The following is a 22,928-nucleotide window of genomic DNA, read 5'->3' on the forward strand; positions in this document are numbered from 1 at the left end:
AATAGTGCCACATTGTGCTTGGAGCTTTATGTTCTGGTGACAAAAGAACAGGTCTTGTTTTCCAAAATCCTTGTAATCCAGGTACGTGGAAAAATGATTAATGTCCCCATTTCATGCTTGAAAGCTGAGTGGTAACACAAGAAAATGTCTCAGTTAAAATTAACAAATTTCCTGCTTCCCAGAATTAATGTCTGATGCAAAAAAACTCCTCACTTCAATCTTTTCCTTCTCACAGTGATAGTCTATCAGTTTTCTGTTTTAAAAGGTACCATCCAGAAAGACTCAGCAACATTGTCTGATATGCAGCAACCAGCTGAAATTCAGTACCAGTAAAAACAAAAAATTAAAGAAGGAGGAAAACAATGGAGATAGTAAAAGCTTTAAACAAATGGAAAAACAACAAACTGAAAAACAAAACCACTTGTTTTTTTGTGGAGAGGAACTGGCTTCTTAATTCTGAACTTCATGTGCTGGACTCATTCTGGACATTTGTGTTTATTAGACACAAATTTGCATTGATACTTTGTGATTTTTTAAGTGTTTCAGCAACAAGTTCTTCTGATTGCTAAATGTTTTGATATGCCAATACACACATCTTTGAAATAGTTCCTGCCTTTTTGCTAATGGTAACTGACTCCCCAAAGACTTCTCAAGGTCAGGCCAAGGTGAAAAACATATGAAGTATTTCCAAAATCATGAATCTTTCTTTTGGATACCTTCTAAAGAACTGTCAGGGAGTATTTAATCCAGTCATACATGGCTAATATATAACCAGATTTAAATCATCTTGGCTAAAATGATTTTCCCACAAATCTTTGTAGTGGACATATTTTTAAGAAAACACATGCTTTCTTTCTTGTGTCCTATCCTTCAGGCTTTCCATGATAGCTTGCCCTATCCAGCGCAAAGCCAGTTTATTGCTCACCCTCAAACCATGTTTAAAAAAATCCTTCTAAACACAGTGCTGACCCTGTCTGAAATTAGCACTTAGAAATTAGTGCATTTCTGGCTTCCCTAGAATTAATAGTGAGAAAAAAATTGTGATTTTATGTTTATTAATCTCATGTATTTTTCTTTTGCTTATTGATTGCTGAAGTTGTCTTGTATTGCTATAATAGAGTCTCACTGCTGACATGAGACATCTGATTTATTTAAAGGAAGGATCCTTGCTGTTCACAACTGCGCAGAGAGGATTTAACTCAAAGCCTCTAAGAATGAACCATCTCTTCCCACAGGTCCAGTGGAGCATGTCCATCTGAGCGTCCCCTTTGTTGCCATCAGAAATAAGGATGTCAACATTACTGCAGTAGTTTGGCCCAGCCAGGCAGGCACACTTACCTACTTCTGGTGGTTTGGCAACAGCACCAAGGTACAGCTGCCCTTTGGTTCATTTTTACTTTCTAAGCTTGTCGTACCAGACAGGGAACTCTCTCAGCCCTAATAAAAACTTCTTGCCTTTGCTTGTTCTGTGTTTTAGTTTTTCCTTATCTAAAAAGAGTTGTCATTATCTCACTTCAACCTTTGTGAGTTTTCCTCCTGTCTTGTGCTGTCCTTAGGAGTCATAACTTTTATACATCTGGTTGTTATCACTCCTACTGAGCTTTGAAGACCACTCTTATTACCAGTGTTCACTTGCAACCTAACTGAATTATGTACCACTATATATGGGATAATGCTGGCTTTCAACACAGTGTTTAAAAACTGCCGGTGTTCAAATAACCATGGGGGTTTCCATTATGTACCAGTATGCAGTATATAATGCTGGACTCCAACACAATACTTTAAAGCTGTTGGTGTTCAAATAACCAGTTGCACCTAGAATTTCAAGCTAGACTCTCAATGAATTGTTTGTGTCTGTCTGTGACCATTGTTCACAGTCTCGGATATATTAGAGAGAGAGGTGAGACTTTGTTGTAGTGGATTTTCAAATGATTGACAAAAATTTATGATAAAGAGGTTTTTTATCAAAAAAAAGTGAAACTACAAGTTGGCGGTCATGCTTTCAAATAGAGAGAGCAGGATTGCTTATTAGCTACAGTTTTTATAGCAGGCTTTAGGAGTGAGAGAGCTGACACACAGGCACTATTCTCAATTATTACAACTGTGAAATGTACAGCCAATAATTTTGCAATGGAGTATCTGCTGTTATTTACAAAAGCAGTTTCAGTCACATCATTGTCTACATTATTGAGTTGCAATTGAAGGTGGGCACTGAGGTGAGATCACAGGAGAAAAAACAGGGATCGTAGATGAAATATGGAACTTGAGATAAATAATAGCAGGCACCCAAGTATTTTATTTTCTCTTTGACAAAGCTGCTTGCATTTTAACCTCTTACCCTAGCTACCAACAGTAGCAGGAAAAAAACCACAAACAGTAAATGCTGTGTCTACTGGGATTTTACATCAAGTTAGGAAGCTTACTGTAAGAACTCACCTATTTTTGTGGAAGCATAATTGAGGCACTGGAACAGCTCAGGAACAAAACCCACTTACTATAACTTGGCAAGTTGCTGTGCCCTAGCTGAGCTGTGGCAACCACCCACATACACACATTGAGTCCATGACAAGTACCAGGTAATTCCACATAGTTTATATTGCACTGACAGAGGGGCATGCAAAATCATACTAGAGTTCAGATATTTCTGGCTCAGTGCTCACCCATGGACAGCTATTAAAGTACCTCTGAGACAATTTAGATACCGGTAGCTTGATCATCTGCTTAAGCCGTCCAGTGTACCCAGGTGTCAGAGTTTTCCTGCCATTTCTTTTGTCCTTAATATAGAAGTTGGTTGTGAATAGGGCCTTAAAAAAGATTTTTTGAAATAGAAAGTAATCTAGAAAAGGTAGAGCAAAGTAGTGGTGTTTGCTGAAGATTTCCATGCAGCTCTCACGGTGCTTGCATATGGGTTGTAAATATGATCTATTATCTGTTTTATCTTCTAGCTTAAATTTCAGACCCATTGGCAACGGACTACAAATACAGATATGAATGGGTTTGGGATACATGCTTTGGACATAGCTGTACATGGAGTAGCTGATCCTGATGATACCTTGGAGTGAATGTGTATGTTGCTGAAATATGTTGAGATGTAGATTAGTAAAGGTGGTGCCACTTAGCTGTGGCCAATTCAAAGACCCAGAGCACCTTTCGTTCTTTGCAAAGCATGAACTCCAGCTACCTCATGAAATGTACTTCAGCTCTGTAATGGTAAAGGATATAGACATAACAGCAGCAGCCACCTTTTTTTCAAGACAACAGTCTACATCACCTCAAAATTCCTTCTGGGATGTTTAACGTACATGTCAGAGCCTTCTCAGTGCCCGCTCATGGGCAAAGGGTGGTGCTCTTAGTGCAGGTGGAAGATGGGGACACTGATTTGTGCATGAATTACAGGATGAGATGTGTAATATTGTGCATGGCGACTGGTATTGTTAGGTGATATATTCTGGTTCCACGTTGAGGGATTGAAGCTTCTTTTCCTGTTCAGCCTGTAGTCATCCCAGGCAGAACCAGACATGTCTTCACAGAATCACAGAATCACTAGGTTGGAAAGGACCTTCAAGATCATCAAGTCCAACCATCAATCCAGCGCCACCATGTCCCCTAAACCATGACCTGAAGCGCCACATCCACACGTTTTTTGAACACTTCCAGAGATGGCGACTCCACCACCTCCCTGGGCAGCCTGTGCCAATGCCTGACCACCCTCTCAGTGAAGAAATTTTTCCTAATATCCAATCTAAACCTCCCCTGGTGCAACTTGAGGCCATTTCCTCTTGTCCTATCACTAGTTACTTGGGAGGAGAGACCAACACCCTCGTCGCCACAACCCCCTTTCAGGTAGTTGTAGAGAGCGATAAGGTCTCCCCTCAGCCTCCTCTTCTCCAGACTAAACAACCCCAGTTCCCTCAGCCGCTCCTCATAAGACTTGTGCTCCAGCCCCCTCACCAGCTTCATTGCCCTTCTCTGGACACGCTCCAGCACCTCAACATCCTTCTTGTAGTGAGGGGCCCAAAACTGAACACAGGATTCGAGGTGCAGCCTCACCAGTGCCGAGTACAGGGGCACAATCACTTCCCTACTCCTGCTGGCCACACTATTCCTGATACAGGCCAGGATGCTGTTGGCCTTCTTGGCCACCTGGGCACACTGCTGGCTCATATTCAGCCGGCTGTCAACCAGCACCCCCAGATCCTTTTCTGCCAGGCAGCTCTCCAGCCACAACTCCCCAAGTCTGTAGCGTTGCATGGGGTTGTTGTGACCCAAGTGCAGGACCCAGCACTTGGCCTTATTAAACCTCATACAGTTGGCCTCTGCCCATCGATCCAGCCTGTCCAGATCCCTCTGCAGAGCCCTCCTGCCCTCCAGCAGATCAACACTTCCACCCAGCTTGGTGTCATCTGCAAACTTACTGAGGAAGCACTCGATCCCCTCATCCAGATCATCTATAAAGATATTGAACAAGACCGGCCCCAGAACAGAGCCCTGGGGAACACCGCTTGTGACCGGCCGCCAGCCGGATTTAACGCCGTTCACCACAACTCTCTGGGCTCGGCCATCCAGCCAGTTCCTCACCCAGCGAAGAGTAAACCTGTCTAAGCCACGAGCCGACAGTTTCTCCAGGAGAATGCTGTGGGAGACGCTGTCAAAGGCTTTACTAAAGTCCAGGTAGACAACGTCCACAGCCTTTCCCTCATCCACTAGGCAGGTCACCTGGTCATAGAAGGAGATCAGGTTGGTCAAGCAGGACCTGCCTTTCATGAACCCATGCTGGCTGGGCCTGATCCCTTGGTTGTCCTGCACATGCCCTGTGAGCACTCTCAAGACCACCCGCTCCATAATCTTCCCTGATACAGAAGTCAGGCTGACAGGCCTGTAGTTCCCAGGATCCTCCTTCCGGCCTTTCTTGTAGACGGGCATCACATTGGCAAGCCTAAAGACACAAGTCTTGTGTCACTGTGCAGTCTCACTGAGGTACTGTCTGTGCTGCTGCACAGGTGAATGTTGCCTTAGACTCAAATGACCTGGCTGAGGCTCTTCTGCTGCCCTCCCCACCCTGCTGGAAGCATTGTACTGAATTTCTACTGTGCTAATTTTTTGTGGTATACCCAAAGGCCAATTTGCTTGGATTAACACAGGTCCAGTTTAATAAATGTGTCCAGCTGTCTAATAGGTTTGAGTAAATGAACCTTACACTACTTGATTTAATTTGGACTTACGTTTCCAGGTCTTGGTGCTTGAATTAAAATTAAGGAGTTGGATGAATGTTGAAACTCCATGATGGAGGTGAAATCATCCATGATAATGGAATGTCCAGCATACACACATACAAAAAGGAAAAATTATAATTTTAAAGGCCAGATTGGTTCCTCTTATCTGCCTTTATACAGAATCACAACGAGGAAGATTGCTAATATCATGCAGTTTGATATAGGCCCATTCTGCTTATCTAGGATGTGTGCATGCCTATGTTAGATTTCCAGGTCTAGCACAAGCTGGCACCCTTGCTGACTTCATCTGTGAGTCTCCTGTGATCAGATTTTCTTTTTTTTTCTATTGCTTTTTCAGCTTATGGATGAGGCGGTAAAAGGAAGGTGGCATTCTGCAGGGAGGGAAATGTGTTTGCCAGCCTGGTGTACACAGGGATAATTATGATTTAGCTATGAAAATGGCATATGTGGCCACTGTTGTGAAATGCAGGAGAATTGTCAGTCTGATGGGATGAAGCATGGGAGCTGGAAGGTGAACGTTTAGGGGTTTTGCTCTGGAAACAAACTGGTGAATGAACAATAGCAATGGTACAATGGTTTTATCTGTGCTCTTAGACCTCTAAGTGCTTTTGCAATGGAGGCTAGTATCACTATTTCAATTTTAACGGTTTAATCTAAACCAAGAGATTTGTCTATAGACCAGCTGTCAGATCAACGCCACTGTGAGGGACAGACCTTTGATTTTCAATATGCAAATCTCTTTTCCCAAACATGGTGCACTAGATGTGTATCAGTATGAAAGCTTCCTGTGCAAAGAGGAGAGCTGTCGTGCTATTGAGGACATTTTTGTTTGAGAAGGTGTAGATAAAGCAGCTTTCTCTGCCAGGGCTCTGAGCTGGCTAAATGCAGGTCAACTTTACTCTGGAAACCATTCAGCCACATTCAGACAACAGTGTCAGCAGGTATTATGCCACGCTTTCAGCCTTGTTAGCATGGTTTGCCAGCTTATGGTTGGAGCTAGCTTACAGGCTCAAAGCATGGACAGGGCGATGCTGGGTGCCCTCACTCTATCCTGAGCAAAGTTGCTCTGAGATAGATAGATGGATTTGTTCTCATAAGAGCAAGGGCTGGTCCTGAATATGAACAATATGGATTATTTGAAGAAGCATCTGCATCTTTGGTTTATATTCAAATGCTGGTTTGAGCTGGACCCCGTGTTTTGCACAGCTAATGTCGCAACTGTGCTGAGCGTGCATGCCTTTGTGCGTACAACACTGCATTCTGCAGCACTAACTCTGCAAATGCTGACTGTGCTCCACTGAGGTACTCATAGCATATTGGGTCGCAGTTCAGTGGAAGAATATTTCCGGAAGCATTTACTGAAGTGAGAGAAACCTTTGCCAATGGGACAATTCTCACTGAGTGGTGTTTAGGCCGCATTTACGCCTTAGCGATATATGCAAGCTCAGGGCACCATTCCTGTATCGGGGAGGAAGGATATCGTGGCGTGGTGGATTAGTCGGATGCATGTCGTGATCCTGAGTTAATCTCATTCCGATTTTGAAATGACCATCTGTGTTTGCCTCTTGCAGCCTCTCATCACCTTGGAGAGCAGCATCTCATACATCTTTGCCATGGAGGGGATGAACACTGTCACTGTGCAGGTTTCTGCGGGCAACACCCTCATTCAAGACACCAAGGAGATCGCAGTGCATGGTACCCTCAGCCTTTTACAATCAGATCTCATGGGGCATCTAAAGGCAAAGAACAGACAATCACTGCTAAACCAAAATGAACTCTCTGAACTCCATAGTGCCTGGAGAAAATTCAGAAGACAAACTGCAAACAAAGTAGCTCAGATGTGTCAATAACACAAAATACAGAAGTGAATTGGATGGGGCAGCTAGCCAAATTTGTAAGCTCAGCACTGCAGTGAAGTGGCTGGTGTCTCCTTTGCTTATTGGTCTGTCAGGTTACGCCCTGACTGGCAACTCCCAAAAGAAGAAACACTTAGAGCTGTAGTCAGACTGGCTTCCCTCTGCTTCCTAGCTGTGGAACAAAGTAGTCGTAGTGCATCATTAAGGTAACCTCAATACAGCCGGTGTTTCTTTTTATACAGTGACTGTATAAATAGGTCTGCAAAACAAGGGGCAGAAATGATTCTATTGCTGGTATCTCTGCCCATCTTCCATGTCACAGCTGGAGGTCTGAGGGTGTCCACCAGACTTCTCTGTGGGTAATGTGTGGTATGTTCCTGCCATATATGCATATCATGAGCTCCAAAAAGCACCCTTTGCCAGTTGTGGTTTAGCCCCAGCTAGCAACTGAGCCCCACACAGCCACTCACTCGCTCCCCCCCAGTGGGCTGGGGGAGAGAATCGGAAGACTAAAAGTGAGAAAACTTGTGGGTTGAGATAAAGACAGTTTGATAAGTAAAGCAAAAGCTGCACACACAAGCAAAGCAAAACAAGGAATTCATTTACTACTTCCCATGAGCAGGTGGGTGTTCAACCATCTCCAGGGAAGCAGGGCTGCATCACGTGTAATGGTCACTTGGGAAGAAAAACGCCATCACTCCAAACGTCGCCCCCCTTTCTTATTCTTCCCCCAGCTTTATAGGCTGAGCATGACGCCATATGGTGTGGAATGTTCCTTTGGTCAGTTGGGGTCAGTTGTCCCAGCTGGGTCCCCTCCCAGCCTTTTGTGCCCCCCAGCCTGCTCACTGGTGGGATGGGGTGAGGAGCAGAAAAGCCTTGACTGTGTGTAAGCACTGCTCAGCAATAACAAAAACATCCCTGTGTTTTCAACACTGTTTCCAGCACAAATCCAAAACACAGCCCCATACTAGCTACTATGAAGAAAATTAACTCTATCCCAGCCAAAACCAGCACAGCAGACCACAGAGTTTATTCAGTTTGGGGCTTGATAAAGGCTGAGTGGAAGGGCTCTCTTAGCAGTTTTGGCCAGGAATTTGAGATTTCTCCAAAAAACCCTGGGCTAGCCTTCATTTTCCTTATCCAGTTATTGTCATCCAGCATTTGAGGGCAAGCTTTTCTTTGGATAGCAAGTTTTACTGAGAGACCTGGGCTTCAAATAACTCAGGTCGCACTGTGTAGTTGAACTCTGTGTGTCTCGTTTCAGTAATTAAATACAAATAAATGTCCTGCTGGTGACTAGAAAGCTGTATGCTCTGATTTAACAACCAGCTAAATAGATATTTAACAATTGCCTGGCTGTGAATTGCAATGGGTTTTAATAATTTGTTAATATGATTTAGTAATAACCAAACTTGTTATTAGCAAATGTAAGTAACCCTCTACTTGGTCATTCTGAGCATCGCAAAATGCAGTGTTTACTTCTGGGAAACTTGCATCTTTCCACTAGTTTCTGGAATAAACCTGAGCCAAGCGTACCTGAGAGGGGTCCCCACAGGTGATCTTGATCTTTGGTCCTGGTAGGTCCCCCAGAGCGCTCCTCACTCTCTATTTTTAAATACCTTGTAAGAAATTTTGCCATTCTATTTAAAAATCCAAAGCTTTGGGCTTCATCACAAAGAGAAATTGATCCAGTTGAAATGTCCAAACAATCCTGTGTAGCACTATGCTGCAGACTGACCTGATCTAAGGAAGGAGCCTTTCCAGACCCTCAGTCTGGTGATTTGTTCAAGTCTGAGTACATAAACAACTGACACCTTTGGTAAACATGTGCTCTGCTAAATTTGCATCATAATCTGTGTCCTGTCTTAAGTTATTACAGCTCTAGGTAGGAAGGCATGGCTTTCTGGTGTTAGCAGTGGACATATCTATGCAGGGTTTTCTCAATTTGTGATTAATAGACCAGAATTTACGCAAAAAATAAATCAGACATGGTATCGAGGGTTCAAAAGTCAAAGGCTTTATATATCAGGCTCTGGGTTAAGCCTTCAGAACTTGACAAAGCTTTCCTGCTCTCTTTGATGCTTGTTTTATTTAAGAATATACTGCACCATCTAAAAAGAAAGAACATATCTTGCAAAAGATATAACATAAATGCTGTGCTGGCACATCCTTGCTATTCTGTGGATTTTCTCATTTATACTCTTGCTGGTTTATTTTGGTCTAAAACTGGTACCTTCTTACAAATGATTAATGGTACTTCTTTGAAATGTCTGGAGATCAGGTGCTTCAAGGTGAGGCACAGCACATCTCCGAAAACAGAAAGGAGAGTCTTCTACCCTGAGAACTTACGTCTGAGCGTGATTCCCATCCTGGATCTATGCCTCCCACTGGCCCAAATCCACTGTGCATGGTTGTCATAAGGAATCCAGGCTTGATCTCTGATGACATAGAGGGGAGAGTTGGGACTGGAGAATAATTTAAATTGTTCTGTATTTGAAGTCTAGGAATTTTTTTTCCCTCCCTGCAATCAGTCAATTAGGAAGTAATTTCAAAGTGTTTCATGAATAGCCATCGCTTCATTAGTCAGTCATTAGCACCACTGGGTCCTGATTTGTTGGGGTATTAACCACTCATGGCTTCCCTCCAGGAGAGCAAACAGATAATACCTACTTTCTAAAACATACTTACAGTAAGTGTTTGTTCTGCAGAGCACAATGCATGCAATTGCACAGACCTTCCAAATTTCAGCCAGATGCCACCTTATTTACTGGTCAACTTCCTTGTAAGCAGAATCTGATGAAGTTGAGTGGCAAATTTACAAAGACCAGAGACATCATGAAGCGAAGGCATCTTCTTACCTCTCTCATTCTTGCTTCCATTTCTTCTGGGAAAAACCACAGGTTGGCATTAGGGCAAAATAGCCTTTATAAGAACCTTTATAAGAATTCTTTCCTTGCAAGCTTTCTGTCCTGCTTAGTGTTAGCCAGCCCTTTGTCTTCCTTCAGCATTTCCTCTCTCTCTCTTGCTTTAAAATAATTATGGCCTTCCTGCTGTCTTCTGCACCCTTGGCTGTACCCTGAACATGGCCCATGTAATATTGTTATGTACACTATTTTCCTATTCCAGAGTATTTCCAATCTCAGCTCCTGTCATTTTCTCCCAACTTGGACTACCATAACCCTGACATACCTGAATGGAGACAAGACATTGCCAAAGTCATCAAGAGAGCTCTAGCACAGGTGAGCATCTGCTTCCTTCTCTGTACTAACATTGACTAGGTGTTAAAACATGCACTTTTTCAACATGCTAGCTTAAAAGAATGGGAAAAAACAGCAGTAATGAAGTTATCATTTTAAATTAATAAAAAGCTTCTTAATATGCTGGATCTTTTTACAGAGGCAAACTATATTGGGAATTTAGTGGAAATATTATAATTACTTTTATTAATGTTTCTGTGGTGCTTTTTAGCTTTTAATATCCCCCAGGACTTTACAAAGTCTAGATTGTAATGGTATCATTATTATTCTTATTTTGCCAATTGATATCCACTGTTTTCTACTCCAAATATTAGGGTAGTGTTACTGTGTGTTGTTAAATGTCTGATCCACTTCACCCCAGAAGACAGACATTGTAGTATGTTGCATGCATGAAGAAGATATTTTTCTCTCTTCCTGGTACTCAGTCTTCCAATGCAGCTAAATGTAGCAGCTGGTGAACGTTCTAAAGCTCTACCCCCTTTCCAGCTGGGGCAAAAAATGAGGATTCAGAGGGGAAATAAACTTACCCTTCAAATACAGGACAAAGAGAGACTTCTGTGGGTGGAAGCTGCTGAAACTTCCTTTGGGATTAATTAGAATATGTAAACTAGCACTCATATTCTTGCAGGAAAGGGACAGAATAATTTATGATACCAAATAGCCATGGACTTTGGTTTTGTGTGAAATCAGGAGACAGATTTAGGGAAGCTTTTGTGTTTTTTACATTCTGCCAAAAATGTATCTTGCCGTTTTTACTTCAGCTACAGCTGTTCTTAGAAACGGAGGCTGATTATTTTTACAGAGAAAGTACATTCCTGCTCAGCTTTTCTCATCTGCCGCCCACTCAAAATTCACTGTTTAGAAGAGTTTCCTTGATTGTTTTCCCATTGTGAGAAAACACTGAGTTCGTTTGTTTAAACTGTTGTTCCCTTTACTGTATTCAGAGTCAAGCTTGCAGAAGAAAGAAATTAATTAGGTTGTAACTATGAATGGTTACAGACAACAGTAGAAATCATGAAGTGCTTGTTTGTATATCCTTTCGTAACGATTTTGTTGCAGCCTGTGGCCTATGCCTATAGGACAGATCACCAGGAATGGGCTGCCCCATGGGTATGTTTCAGTTCAGGAATGAAACCCAGGAGTTTGAGGTGGGGTAGGACCGGGGAGCTAATGGGGTTAGCCTCATATAGCAGAGAGTTTCTGAGGGAGGAAAGGCTTCCTGCCCTACTGAGGATGCACAGCTTGGATTTGGGGAGAGAGGGCAGTAGCCCCAGTGGGCAGGTCATGCTGAAGACAGTTGTGAGAGTCAGGTGTGGAACTGACTCTTGGTTCAGCAAACTGAGCAGTTCCTGGCGCAGCCCTCCCCATCAGCCCCAGTAGTAAAAAGGCTCCCACTGGAGACATTAAGTTACTCATGTATGGCAAATGTCGATCCCCATAACCTGATATTAGAAGGTCATTGCAGGCAATTTTCTTCATATGCCCCTGTTAGTTGCACACTTACCAGTGGTCTCTCTGAGCCAGATTCTCTGGATCTGACTTTGGGTCATTGTTTTATCACGAGAAGGACTATATGGAAAACTCAGATCAGGACACATGGTAGGTTTGGACTTTGGGTTGAAATCTTTGAGTCCAGGGCTGTTGTCAAGCCTACATTTACTTCTAGAAATAGAGTGAATCTTTAGCAGAACCTCTCTTTCTGACCCACCAAATGGGCAGAACAGCTCATTAGGACCACACCACCTACAATGGAACTGGCAAATAACAGTTTGATGGGAGCGCAGTTTTCTGTAATGTATGGAAACATCAGTAACAGAATAGCATCTGGAGACCTCCTTTTTACTTTTCTTTTAGGTGACTGGTATCCCTGATGAACAGATCTTGGTAGCTGTATTTCCTGGGCTGCCTACTTCTGCTGAACTCTTCATACTGCCTTATAAAAACACAACAGAGAGGAGGAAAAGCAGTGAGGCTGATCTGGAGCAAGTAAGGAAAGAAGGATTCATGGAACATTCATTCCTATCATGCCATTTGCAGATGGACCCCTTAACTTGTGCAGCATTGGAAATGACTTACAATAAGTGGATGCATCTGGGACTGTGGCAGTAGAGTTTATGGCATTAAAGAAAATGATTCTTAGAGGAAAAACAGGCTTTTCTAATATCTCACTGAGACATGTCACAGTCTACCAGTGGTGGTTCTTCCTAGATCAGTGGTGTGTCCTTATTACAGTAGTTATGGCCAAAGGAACCTTGAATATGTACTCCCTCTACTCCCTGGAGGAATGCTAATAGACAGAGGCCAAAGCAGCAAGATAATATACTGAGGTTTACTAAAAATAAATCAGGCTCTTCAGCTAATATATCACTGGAACAAGACCTCTTTTTTCTGCAGCAGCGAGTGGCGTGTGCAAACTATATTTGGAAGTTACAATATCTATCCATTTAGATAAATAGGTAATTACAGTGATGAATAGCAACAGTGATATGCAGGCAAGGGAAGAGCTAGGAACAACAGCACTAGTCTGCTGAAGCTTTCATGCTAGAATTACCAAGTGATTAAATCAGCTCTATAAAGGCAAAGGAGTGAAGTACTGCTGAAAAGGCTGCTTAGCTCTAGCTAATGTTCTTGTACGCAACATTTTTACTGCGTGCAAGCTATGTGTGAGACTGTCTCCAAGTAACTCATGGAGGAGTAACTATTCTGTGATCAAATATTAAAAAATTCACAGGAATGCTGAATACTGTGGAAGCTCTTGTCACCCACTGAACAAAGTCAGTCCCTTCTGAGTAGTTCAATTGTCCTACGAAGCTAGCAAAGCTGGCCTCTTACATTTATGGTAGTGAGTGTACAGAAGAGATGCATTGTGGTGGGAAGGTTTGGAAGGTTTTTTGGAGGAATTTTCTTGGAGTAATTTCCATCCTGTTCAGTAGGATCTAGCCATATCAGAATTTCCTCCAAACCAGCTGTTGTATCAGTATTTCATATATCAGAATGATGCAAACACCTCAGATTGGGTTTCTGACTAGCTGACCATAAGGCCTGAAGCTCTCGTGCTCTAACTTTATTTGACGGTCTCCTCAGTTGTACTTTGGCACCTGCTTGAGGAGCTCTGCCCCGGAGAGTAGGCCATCAGAACTTCTCAGTAGCTGTGCCCTGACCATCAGAACTCCTCTAGGGAGACCAGGCATTAACAAACGCAGGCTCCAGTGTGACATACCAAGTATGTGCTCTAAGGCAACCGTCATAGCTGGGTTGCTGAGCTGTGAGTAAACTCTAGTCTAAGGCCTTCTTCTAAATGAAGGAGAAATACGGAAAGCTTGACATTAGCCTTCAAAACTGTGCATTGTCTCATGCCCAATAGCCTATTTAAAGAGGAGCTACATGACTAGGATTGTCCTGAATCAATGTGAGTAAAGAAGTGTTACTAGGCTGGACTACCTAACTCGGTTCCGCCATCCACCAATGAAAGGCCAATATGTCAATGATCTCCAAGTGCATTAGATCAAACTCACAGGACATTGTGGAGGGTCCTCACCTACCCTCCAAAAAAGGAAAAAAAAATTGCTCACTTTTCTTGGTTTGATTCCCAGAAGAGGTGTAATAACATACACTGTGAGTCTCAAAAATCCTGTGGGGAGACTTGCATGCAATAACACGCAGTTCCATCTAAAGCTCATGTACATGTTTCTGCTTCCTCAGTCTCTCACTTCTTTTCTCTTCCTGAAGCCAGTAAGAGATGTTAGTGACGATTCATAGGCTACGTACATTCCTGAATGTCCTCCAGAGCTTTCCATCTTCTATATTGTAACTACCTGTATCTCTTATTATTTCATCAGGTGGTAGAAATCCTTTTTAACGCTCTCAACCAGAACCTGGTCCAGTTTGAACTGAAGCCTGGTGTTGAAGTCATTGTGTACGTTACTCAGCTAACGTTAGGTGAGTCAAATGCATAGCTGTGGTTCTCTTGAGGCTTCAGACAACTCCAGGAGAACCAGTCTACATCAAACCACTCAGTCCGGTATGTGCTACTGGGATACGTAGGACCGATTGTATCGAGACATTGTATGGGGTAGAAGCAGGAAGTGTTAAAAAAAGAATCCAGCAGTGGTATCTTCATGCACCAGTTTGTACAAGTATTAAAAGTATCTTTTAAGAGTTCCCTGTGGCTTAATTAACTAGTGCATTGATGTTTTTCAAGTGTTTTAGAAAATCAGGTGAATGGTATTCTATTAAGCCCTCACTGGGCACCTGTGGAATTCAGTGGGCGTATTACTTACTTACATGGATATTGGATCAAATCCTTATTGCAAAGGGCCTGTTAAAGTTATGACTAGCCAAGAAGCTTTATAAGGGCAAAGTACTCATGAAAAGAAGATCTAGACCTCTTATAGGGAATATGTGCCTGAATATTGACTTCTACAAATTAGAACTTATTTAAATTTCAATGCTACCTACCTCCATTTTTGCCAAGTAATGAATAATTGCTTTAAGCTTCATCACCCCTTTTGCTTTAAACCACCCTAGTGTGAAGCTCTCAGCTACTGCTGAGAATTTCATCTAGCCTAGTGTGAAGCTCTCAGCTACTGCTGAGAGAGTGATGATGGATTTATTTTTGCTCTTGCTTTTTATGACTGCCCTTGCAATTATCTGAAAATGGGATCTTGTGCATGTGACATTGATAATCCCTATGAAAGATTGGGATTAGTGTCCCAGGATAATACACTTCAGCTTCTTTTTATGTGAGACTCTCTAGGTTCGTGACATATCCTACAGGAAATGCCTTTTTGCCTTCACTCTCTAACTGTTGTTTGGGGATGAGAGTCAGATGTTAATAGGATTCAGCTGGAATGAGTTAATTTGCAAAACTGGGAATGAGATCCAAATATCTGCTATCTCCAGGTCCAGAATGTGGGTTTGTTCTAGTAAAACACTGCAAAGTGTGGATTTAGTTTACTGTGCTCAACTATTGTCACACCCCCCCACCAGTGGGGGTGCTACATTTGTTTCATGACCATTCCCATAATATTTTGACTCAGGTGAAATGACAGTCTGTTCATTTCCATGAAAGAGCCCATAGAAGTAGTAGAAGCAGAATACTGGCAGGATCAGTGTCTTAGGTGTGAAAATTTGGTGATGGAACCAGAAGTGACTCTATTTGCATAGACTTTGTTCCCATCTTCTGGGTGACAGAAAAAGAATAGAGAACAGTAAAAAAAAAAAACCTAAATATTTATCCAGAGCAAGAAACACTCAGCCGCTACTTATAATCATTTGTGCATCATTAGAGACTTCTCATCAGACTCTTGATTCTCAGCACAGTCCTCAGGCCATTAAGATGGTCTGCTCCAATGAGCTGTGGGAATAGCTGCATAAACAATGTATGTAAATACACTTTATTTAATGCACTCAAGACATCAAGCATAGATGGATAAAATCTCTTAAATGTTGTAATATAGTGGGTGCTTGGGTCCAGGATTACTGCCTTGGGCTCCTCCACATTATGAAAACTGACTCAATTAAAAAGTCTGTAAGGTCCAATACAAGGATGAACCTTGAGGCTTCTCACAAGACCAGATCCCTGTCACATGTGAGACAGACACACGTCCTTGGAAGATGGGAGTCATGGTTTTCATGGACGCTCTGAGGTAGCTTCTCCAAAGACATGCATTAAGCCACACCTCACAAATTTCATTTCCATTCTAGTCCCTGGAAAAGCCTGAAAAGACATAGCTCAGAGTGTTAACACAGCAGTGATCAGCCATTCAGCTGAGTATGGCTTGCTCTGCCTTTTCACTAGGAGATGTTAGACTGCACTGTCTTGAAAAAAGAGCTAGGCTTTCAAAGGACAAGAGAGTCAATTTGTTTCCTACTGATTGGTCTTGCTGATAACAGCATGCACCACAGCATGCAGTGGTGATAAAGCAGATGTGGCAAAGACAGAGTTGAGTTCAACTCTTTGGTAGTTATGTGTTCCCCAATAATATCTTGTAAATGTAATGCTCTGCTTTTCCTCCTGCAGCACCCCTTGTTGATTCCAGCACGGGTCATAGCAGTTCGGCGATGCTGATGTTGTTGTCTGTGGTATTTGTAGGCTTGGCTGTTTTTTTAATCTACAAATTCAAGAGGTAAGTTGAGAAACTTTGGGTGATGGGAGGAGACACTAGGTGGTTTACATGCAATCTAGGCAGAGCAGTGCCTGGATTGCAGCTGTAGAGCAAATTACGCTGGCCTAAGGCTTAGACCAGCATAGTTCTCTATTTCTCATATATATAGAGAGAAGAACATTTACTGCCCTTCCACCACAAATACAGTGCTTGGAAGCTCACCAAGAGCTCAGAAATCAAACTGTGACCTTCTTTAGGAGATTTGTTTGAACCACAGTCCAGAAATTGGAACCCTGTGTGCTCACTGAGTACTGAGTTATGCAATGCAGATGCAGTCAAAAAATCACATGACGGATGTCTTCATACAGTCTATCTTCACACAGTCCATCTGGCCAACTGCCTTAGTGCAAGAGTATCTCATTTGTATGTTGCAAAGTGAATAGTTTAGGGTTGCAGAGGAACAGGTGTGATTATATTAAGGGAGGGAGACTCAAAGCCAGAAAGGTTTCTGGTAAGCATCAAAATGCCTTTGGGAATTTGCACTGAGGTTTTCTTTGCCAGATGTTAATATAAACCTTTTGCTTCCAGGCAGCAGGCAGGACCTGTGTTGGCCCGTGGCACTTTGCTGCTGCAAGCTATGAACCAAAATATGGGATAAGAATGGCCTGTTTGCTGAAGGGCTGCCTTATGAGAATATATTTTAGGCAGATGGAGCACCTTAGGAGGAACTTTGCATTCAGTAGCGTACTTACCGTGTTAAATGGTCTATATGCCCAGATCCTGCCCAGTGGCAAAATACTGTATTAGAAGCATAAGCTGAGTCTGTCTTAAAAAAAAAAAAAAAGAAAAAGAAAAATTTCTGGACGTGAGTAGTTCTTCCAGATTGGGAAGCTAGAGATTTTCCTGTCCAGATTCCAGCTCCATGTTTCTCTCTCCAGCTTTTCTGCAGCCCAAGATAAGGCTAGTACTCTCTAATCATTATCGGAGAGTGGGATAGTGGGATACAAGCAATATTCAAAATGGAATGATAAGACAGGCATGTATCCTAATCTCCAGGTTTAAAGCTCCCCTCATTTCTCACCTATTGCATTAATCATTGTCTAAATCAGTGTGTGGCACTGTTTCTCGTGCTTGATCCTGTGCACGTTAAGATCTGTTACCAAGCTCCCACTGACCTCAGTGGCCCAGGACAATTTCCAGAGAACCCATGTGTATGAATCTGCTTAGGTGCAGGTTTCCAGGCCTTCACCGAACCTTGCTTGTTGCAGTCTGAAACCCTCTCTCTGCTTCTATTCAGGTGGGATGCAGCTTCCCAGGTGAATGGGGAATGGGATGTGGGACTTGCCTAAGGCATTGATTTAATAGTGTGCTGGAGAGGTGGCTGATGATTTCTCTCACTCCCAGATGTAGGATGAGGAGGGCAAAGAAGTCTCTCTGGGAGATGTGTCAAGATGTAGGTACAACCCTTTGTAAGATGTGCTTTCTTTTGTGTCTTGGTGAGATGGCTTCCTAGGTTTGGCCTAATGTCTTTGGCTCTGTGGTCAGGGATCAGTTACCAGGAAGAAGGATCTGTATATTCTGGCTTCCAAAGAGGAGTAAGGATCTTGGTAATCCACTTTTCTTTGTCAGTATCCAGGTCGTATAACGCTACCACAGCTCATATAACTGACTCTTGTACTACTTAAGCATCCTGAGCCTCGAGCATAGCATCCACCAGCCTTGCGCTGTGCTCCAGGGCTGGGAGAACCCTGCCTTGTTAAAATCTGTCTGAAAATTGAATGTATTAGAAATTGGGGGGGAGGGGGAAGGTGGTTAGAGCATCAGTTTTGCTTAGCACAAAGCTCATCAACTTCTTGTCCCCTCTTATCTGTTATGTCCCAAAGAAGATAAACCCTGGTCAAACTGACAAAGTTTAGGATTAAGTCAGATACCCAGTGTCCTCAGCTTGATTTTTTTCAGAACAGAAAGCAACTTTTCAGCTCTGTCTAAAACCTCTTGCTCAATGGATCAGAAGTAAGAGCATGCAACAATTATTAATGGAAAAAGGAAGTGAAAACAAAAGCTTTCCTCTAGCTCTCAGTGATGCAGAGGTCCATTAGCAATATGTACTTTTCTGATTATTGGTGATCCCAGCCTGAATACAGAACTGCTGCTTACAGGAAAAGGTGGTGGGGAGAGCATGGGCCTGCATGAATTTTTAATTCTACAAATTTATAAAATCGGTGCTTTGCTGGTTTTCACACAGATTCCTTATTATGAGTCCATCAAGTTATAGACTCAGCAGACATGTTAAACACTGCTGTCAGAGAGATGCTTGTTGAGGACGTCTGGCTAGAAAAGAAAGGAAGGGGGAAAAGTAGGGAAATAATCTGTAAAAAAGGTTTATTTTCTGGGAGATTGAGCATATAGCAGGTCAATACTATGTGTGTATGGGTGGTGAGTAATAGCGAGGCAATAGGGTAGTCTGTGTCTATGTGTCCTAGGACAGAAGTGCAGGAGTGTGTGTGCGTGTGCTGAGATGTGTGGTGGGACGTTGTGGCCACCTGTGTCTGTGCTGGGAGGCACAGCAGGATTAGGTATGTGTGTATGGATGCACATATGTACAACCATCTCAGTTTCTTTTTTCCCTAACTCTCTGAAGTACCTGTTGGCTCTCTGCCTCACAACTCTAAAGAGCTTTTCTCACCTTTCCTCTCAAAGCTGGGAAGACTACCACTCTCTACTATTGCATTGTTTGGAAGCGAAATTAAGTCTTCCAATATCTCCAGGCATGCTTTTGCGTCCACATCTCTACACACCTCTGGATGTATTCTGAGCACTTAAATCCTATGGGAATGCGTTTGTCCTCTTTCATCCAAAGTGTACATACCCTGTGTAGTGCTTATGTCTTCCAGTGACCTGTAAGGCCTGTCTGAAGGTTAGAAAGAGAGAGTAGGAGAAAGGGAGAAGAACATGAGCTTTGTTAACTGCTGCTAAACATCCCCAATACGTCCTTACTTGTTGCTGGTTAAGAACAGAATGTCAAATCAAGCCAGTAACACAAGTTGTTTGAGGGCATTAACTTCACTGGAGTGAAATCAGCATGGATCTATTGAATTCATGAGAGTTGAGGCAATTTTTACTGCTTTAAATCTCTGACATATCCAACAGCAGACAGGTTAGCATAAAGAGATGGCATTTTATATAGCCTTCTTTGAACACATATTCTTTCTCTCTCCTCTGCTTTAAGGAACTGAAAATATCCTCTGAATTTTCCTTATTTTAGCCGTGTGGACTGCATGGCACAGAGTCCTTTTAAGGGCATTAGGAAAAAACAGTCACCTTCCAACAGGCAACTACACACTGATAATTCTACCTTCATGATGTTACTTCCACATGTTACACAATGCTTAACAAGTTACTTCTCAGTTCTCTCATTTTAAACTTGCATTTCTCCAGGGATTACTATCTAACTATCTGCCTAACTAACTGATTTTCAAGGATATCGTCCTAGCAGCCCATGTTAACTTCTCTTGGAAGAAATACTCCCTTCACTTTCTTGTCTGCCTGAGCAGCAAGGGAAAATAAGTCCCTGCAAACTTGTATGGTCTGTAGCATGGCAAACTCTTTTTGCAATGAAATGGTAACAAATAGACTTTGGGTGGGTGTTATGAGGTCCAAGTCCTTTCTGTACTCTGAGGCAGGACCAATTCTTTATAACTTTTTCTGATGTGGTGATGTCTACTGAGTCAGTGTGGGCCTGTCAATAGAATCAAGACTAGCAATTCTTTTCTCAGCGGATGATAGTGTTCAAATTGATTTTTACTTTTGGTTTCCACTGCAGCTCTGACCATGTAATAAATACTGAGAGAGTTGGCAACTGCAACTAATTGTACTTAGTTGATCGCTGTTCTCTGAGCTGGATGCACGGTGTCCATTGTGTGCACAACTTCTCATTTAAAAGGGCAGGACCAGAATATTTAGGTTTACATTAGGCTGGAGGAGCCTTTGGGCACAGGATAGGAAGGCAGTGGCCTGAGATTTGGAGTAGCTTAAACTGGTGTTGGAATTAGTGCATGCTAACGGCACTTTCAGAGCTGAGCATCGCTGTGGTGCTTTCACCATTCTGAGAGCTGATACTTTGCATCACTGCCAGTGCTGCATTTGTGGGATTGGTCTCAGTTTAATTGGTCTGATTAATCAATGACATTTCAAGGATCCCTGTGTCACAAAATATAACTTCTCATTTTCCTTTCCTTTGCAGGAAAATCCCTTGGATTAACATCTATGCCCAAGTTCAGCATGACAAGGAGCAGGAAATGATTGGCTCTGTCAGCCAAAGTGAAAATGCCCCCAAAATCACTCTGAGTGAGTTCACAGACCCTGAGGAGCTGATGGACAAAGAGCTGGACACACGAGTGATGGGTGAGAGACAGCCCTCAGTTGGAGCTTGTTTTACGGTCTGGGTGAGGATGTTGGTCATTGGGGTATTAGGACAGGCAGCAGCTGTGACCCCAGGTGCAAGCAGGGCCTGAGGCACTCAGGCAAAAAAGTCTCTCTCTGAAACATGGTAACAGGGAGTTTTTCTTACAGTTTTTCAACTTTTCTCACAGTGTTATGTGACCAGGGTAGGAACCTGGAAACAGCAGTAGGTATACAGGAGTTAGTAATGGCTGTGGCTCACACCTATGCCTGCTCATGACCCTGTCGCCTTTCTGGAGGGGCCCAAAATTCCCTGAACCCTCAGAAGAATCAGCTCAGCCAAGCTTACACTGTTGGTGTGTTATCATTATTAGTGAATATGTCACTAATAACTTAATGAGTTTACCACTGGTCAACTGAGATGTAGTAACAGGCTTTCTACATGCTCCATGCCTGTTGCAAATAGAAAAAACGGTGTTACTTTTAAAAATGTTTTCTGTCTTTCCACTTACACAAGTACATCCTAAGAAGGAGTGAGGAGCAATATAGACCAAACTGTTGAAGCCACTGCACTGACTCTGTTCTCCATTTTCTCCTCCGCAGGAAGCATCTCAACAATTGCCAACAGTGAAAGCACAAAGGAAATCCCCAACTGCACTAGTGTTTAATACTGAGAATCCACTTGGTCTACAACATTTCTGACTTTTTATTTGTAATTATTATTGTTATAATTATTATTATTATTATGAAAAAAAAAGAGTTCTATGTCATTATTATCATTTGAGAGGGGATGGGGTGGGCTTTTTCTGTTTACCAGGGCTGCATTCATAAACAGCAGGGGTTCTTCATATTTAGGAAATACTCATCAGATTAGAAAGAAAAAGCAAAGAATGGGTCAAGTGTGCAATGGGATTTGAATAGCAGCTTCCTGTTAAATACAGAATGGGAATTAAGTACTCCAATCCAACAGGTAGGTATAGTACCTTAGGCAACATGTTGTAGGTAAATTAACCCTTTTCAGCCCTTTTCAAAACAAGTCATGAATCAGCTACTTCATCCTGCCAGAGGGCTCAGGCTGGCTTGTTGGACCAGGCTCTGCAACATGCCAACAGCCCTCACTTTCCAATGACATGCATGTCTCAGATTTTTGCAGGATCTTGCCTCTTAATTGCTTTTAATTTCAGTCACCCTCTGGCACTGTTGACTGCTGAGAAAGGGGGGAAAAAAAAATCGGAGCAAACACACACGTCAGTGTTCCTTGGACTGTAGACTGGCTGGAGGGGACAGCACCACGAGCAATGAAGGAGCATGCCTGAGTTTATGAATGCAGCCTAAACCCTGTGCATGTGAATAGCGAGGATGCCGAAGGCCTACTGTAGATAATTACCGTGTACATAGCTTTTTATTTCTTGGGAAATAATTTAATGTTTAGTAAAAGAAGATATGTTTAAAACAAAACCTGAACCACATACACACATGCACGCACGCGCGTGCGCACACACACGTGCGCGCGCTCATACACGCCAGCCAACCAGGGCTGGTGAGCACTTGAGTCACGCTTTGGTTCCAAGTGTGTTCCAGTTGTCTGTCATATTTCAATCTGACACTGCTGTCTATAAACAGCATAGTTTATTTCTCTGTGTATAACTGCAAGCCTTTTTTTCATGTATACATAGTACCATTTCCTGTGATGGAGCAGAAAAAGGTATTAGCAGGACAGACGGTGAGCCTGTCATGAATATTTTTATGATCTTCATCTATTCAACTCTGTCACTGCTGTCCGCTTCTGACAAGGATCTTGGTGACATCCATTAGGGAAAACGAGGAAAACAGATGCGAAATTATCACCACCTCAGCGTGGGCAAGTATCAGTGTACTTGCAGTACCCAGTACAACCTCAACTCAACAGTGGGCCAGGTTGCAGTAGCTTTATTCCCAGTGAGAAGTGATGCTTTTAGCAGTTAAGTTGGTGAAGTAAAGTGCTATTCAGGATGTGTAAGAGTAGTAAATTTTGGCTGAACATGATGCGTGTGATTAGACAGTGCTCTTTGGAGAGGGAGATGCAGGGTCAGA

At 42.7% G+C, this 22,928-nt stretch overlaps 1 protein-coding gene across 1 annotated transcript in view; it reads left to right on the top strand.

Moving 5' to 3' along the window:
* SORCS3 (sortilin related VPS10 domain containing receptor 3) overlaps positions 1 to 21,523 on the top strand; it is a gene marked incomplete at its 3' end in the record, with an annotated part of 309,593 nt that extends 288,070 nt beyond the window's left edge. Inside the window, exons 20-27 of the mRNA XM_082002401.1 lie at positions 1,236 to 1,369; positions 6,806 to 6,929; positions 10,217 to 10,329; positions 12,202 to 12,333; positions 14,187 to 14,286; positions 16,370 to 16,475; positions 20,698 to 20,858; positions 21,459 to 21,523. Of these exons, the coding sequence (XP_081858527.1) occupies positions 1,236 to 1,369; positions 6,806 to 6,929; positions 10,217 to 10,329; positions 12,202 to 12,333; positions 14,187 to 14,286; positions 16,370 to 16,475; positions 20,698 to 20,858; positions 21,459 to 21,523 (935 nt within the window). The remainder of the gene's footprint in view (positions 1 to 1,235; positions 1,370 to 6,805; positions 6,930 to 10,216; positions 10,330 to 12,201; positions 12,334 to 14,186; positions 14,287 to 16,369; positions 16,476 to 20,697; positions 20,859 to 21,458) is intronic.
* Between the last annotated feature and the right edge of the window lie 1,405 nt (positions 21,524 to 22,928).

This window comes from Phaethon aethereus (assembly GCF_964289735.1).
Source record: "Phaethon aethereus genome assembly, chromosome: 7".
NCBI classification, from domain to species: domain Eukaryota; kingdom Metazoa; phylum Chordata; class Aves; order Phaethontiformes; family Phaethontidae; genus Phaethon; species Phaethon aethereus.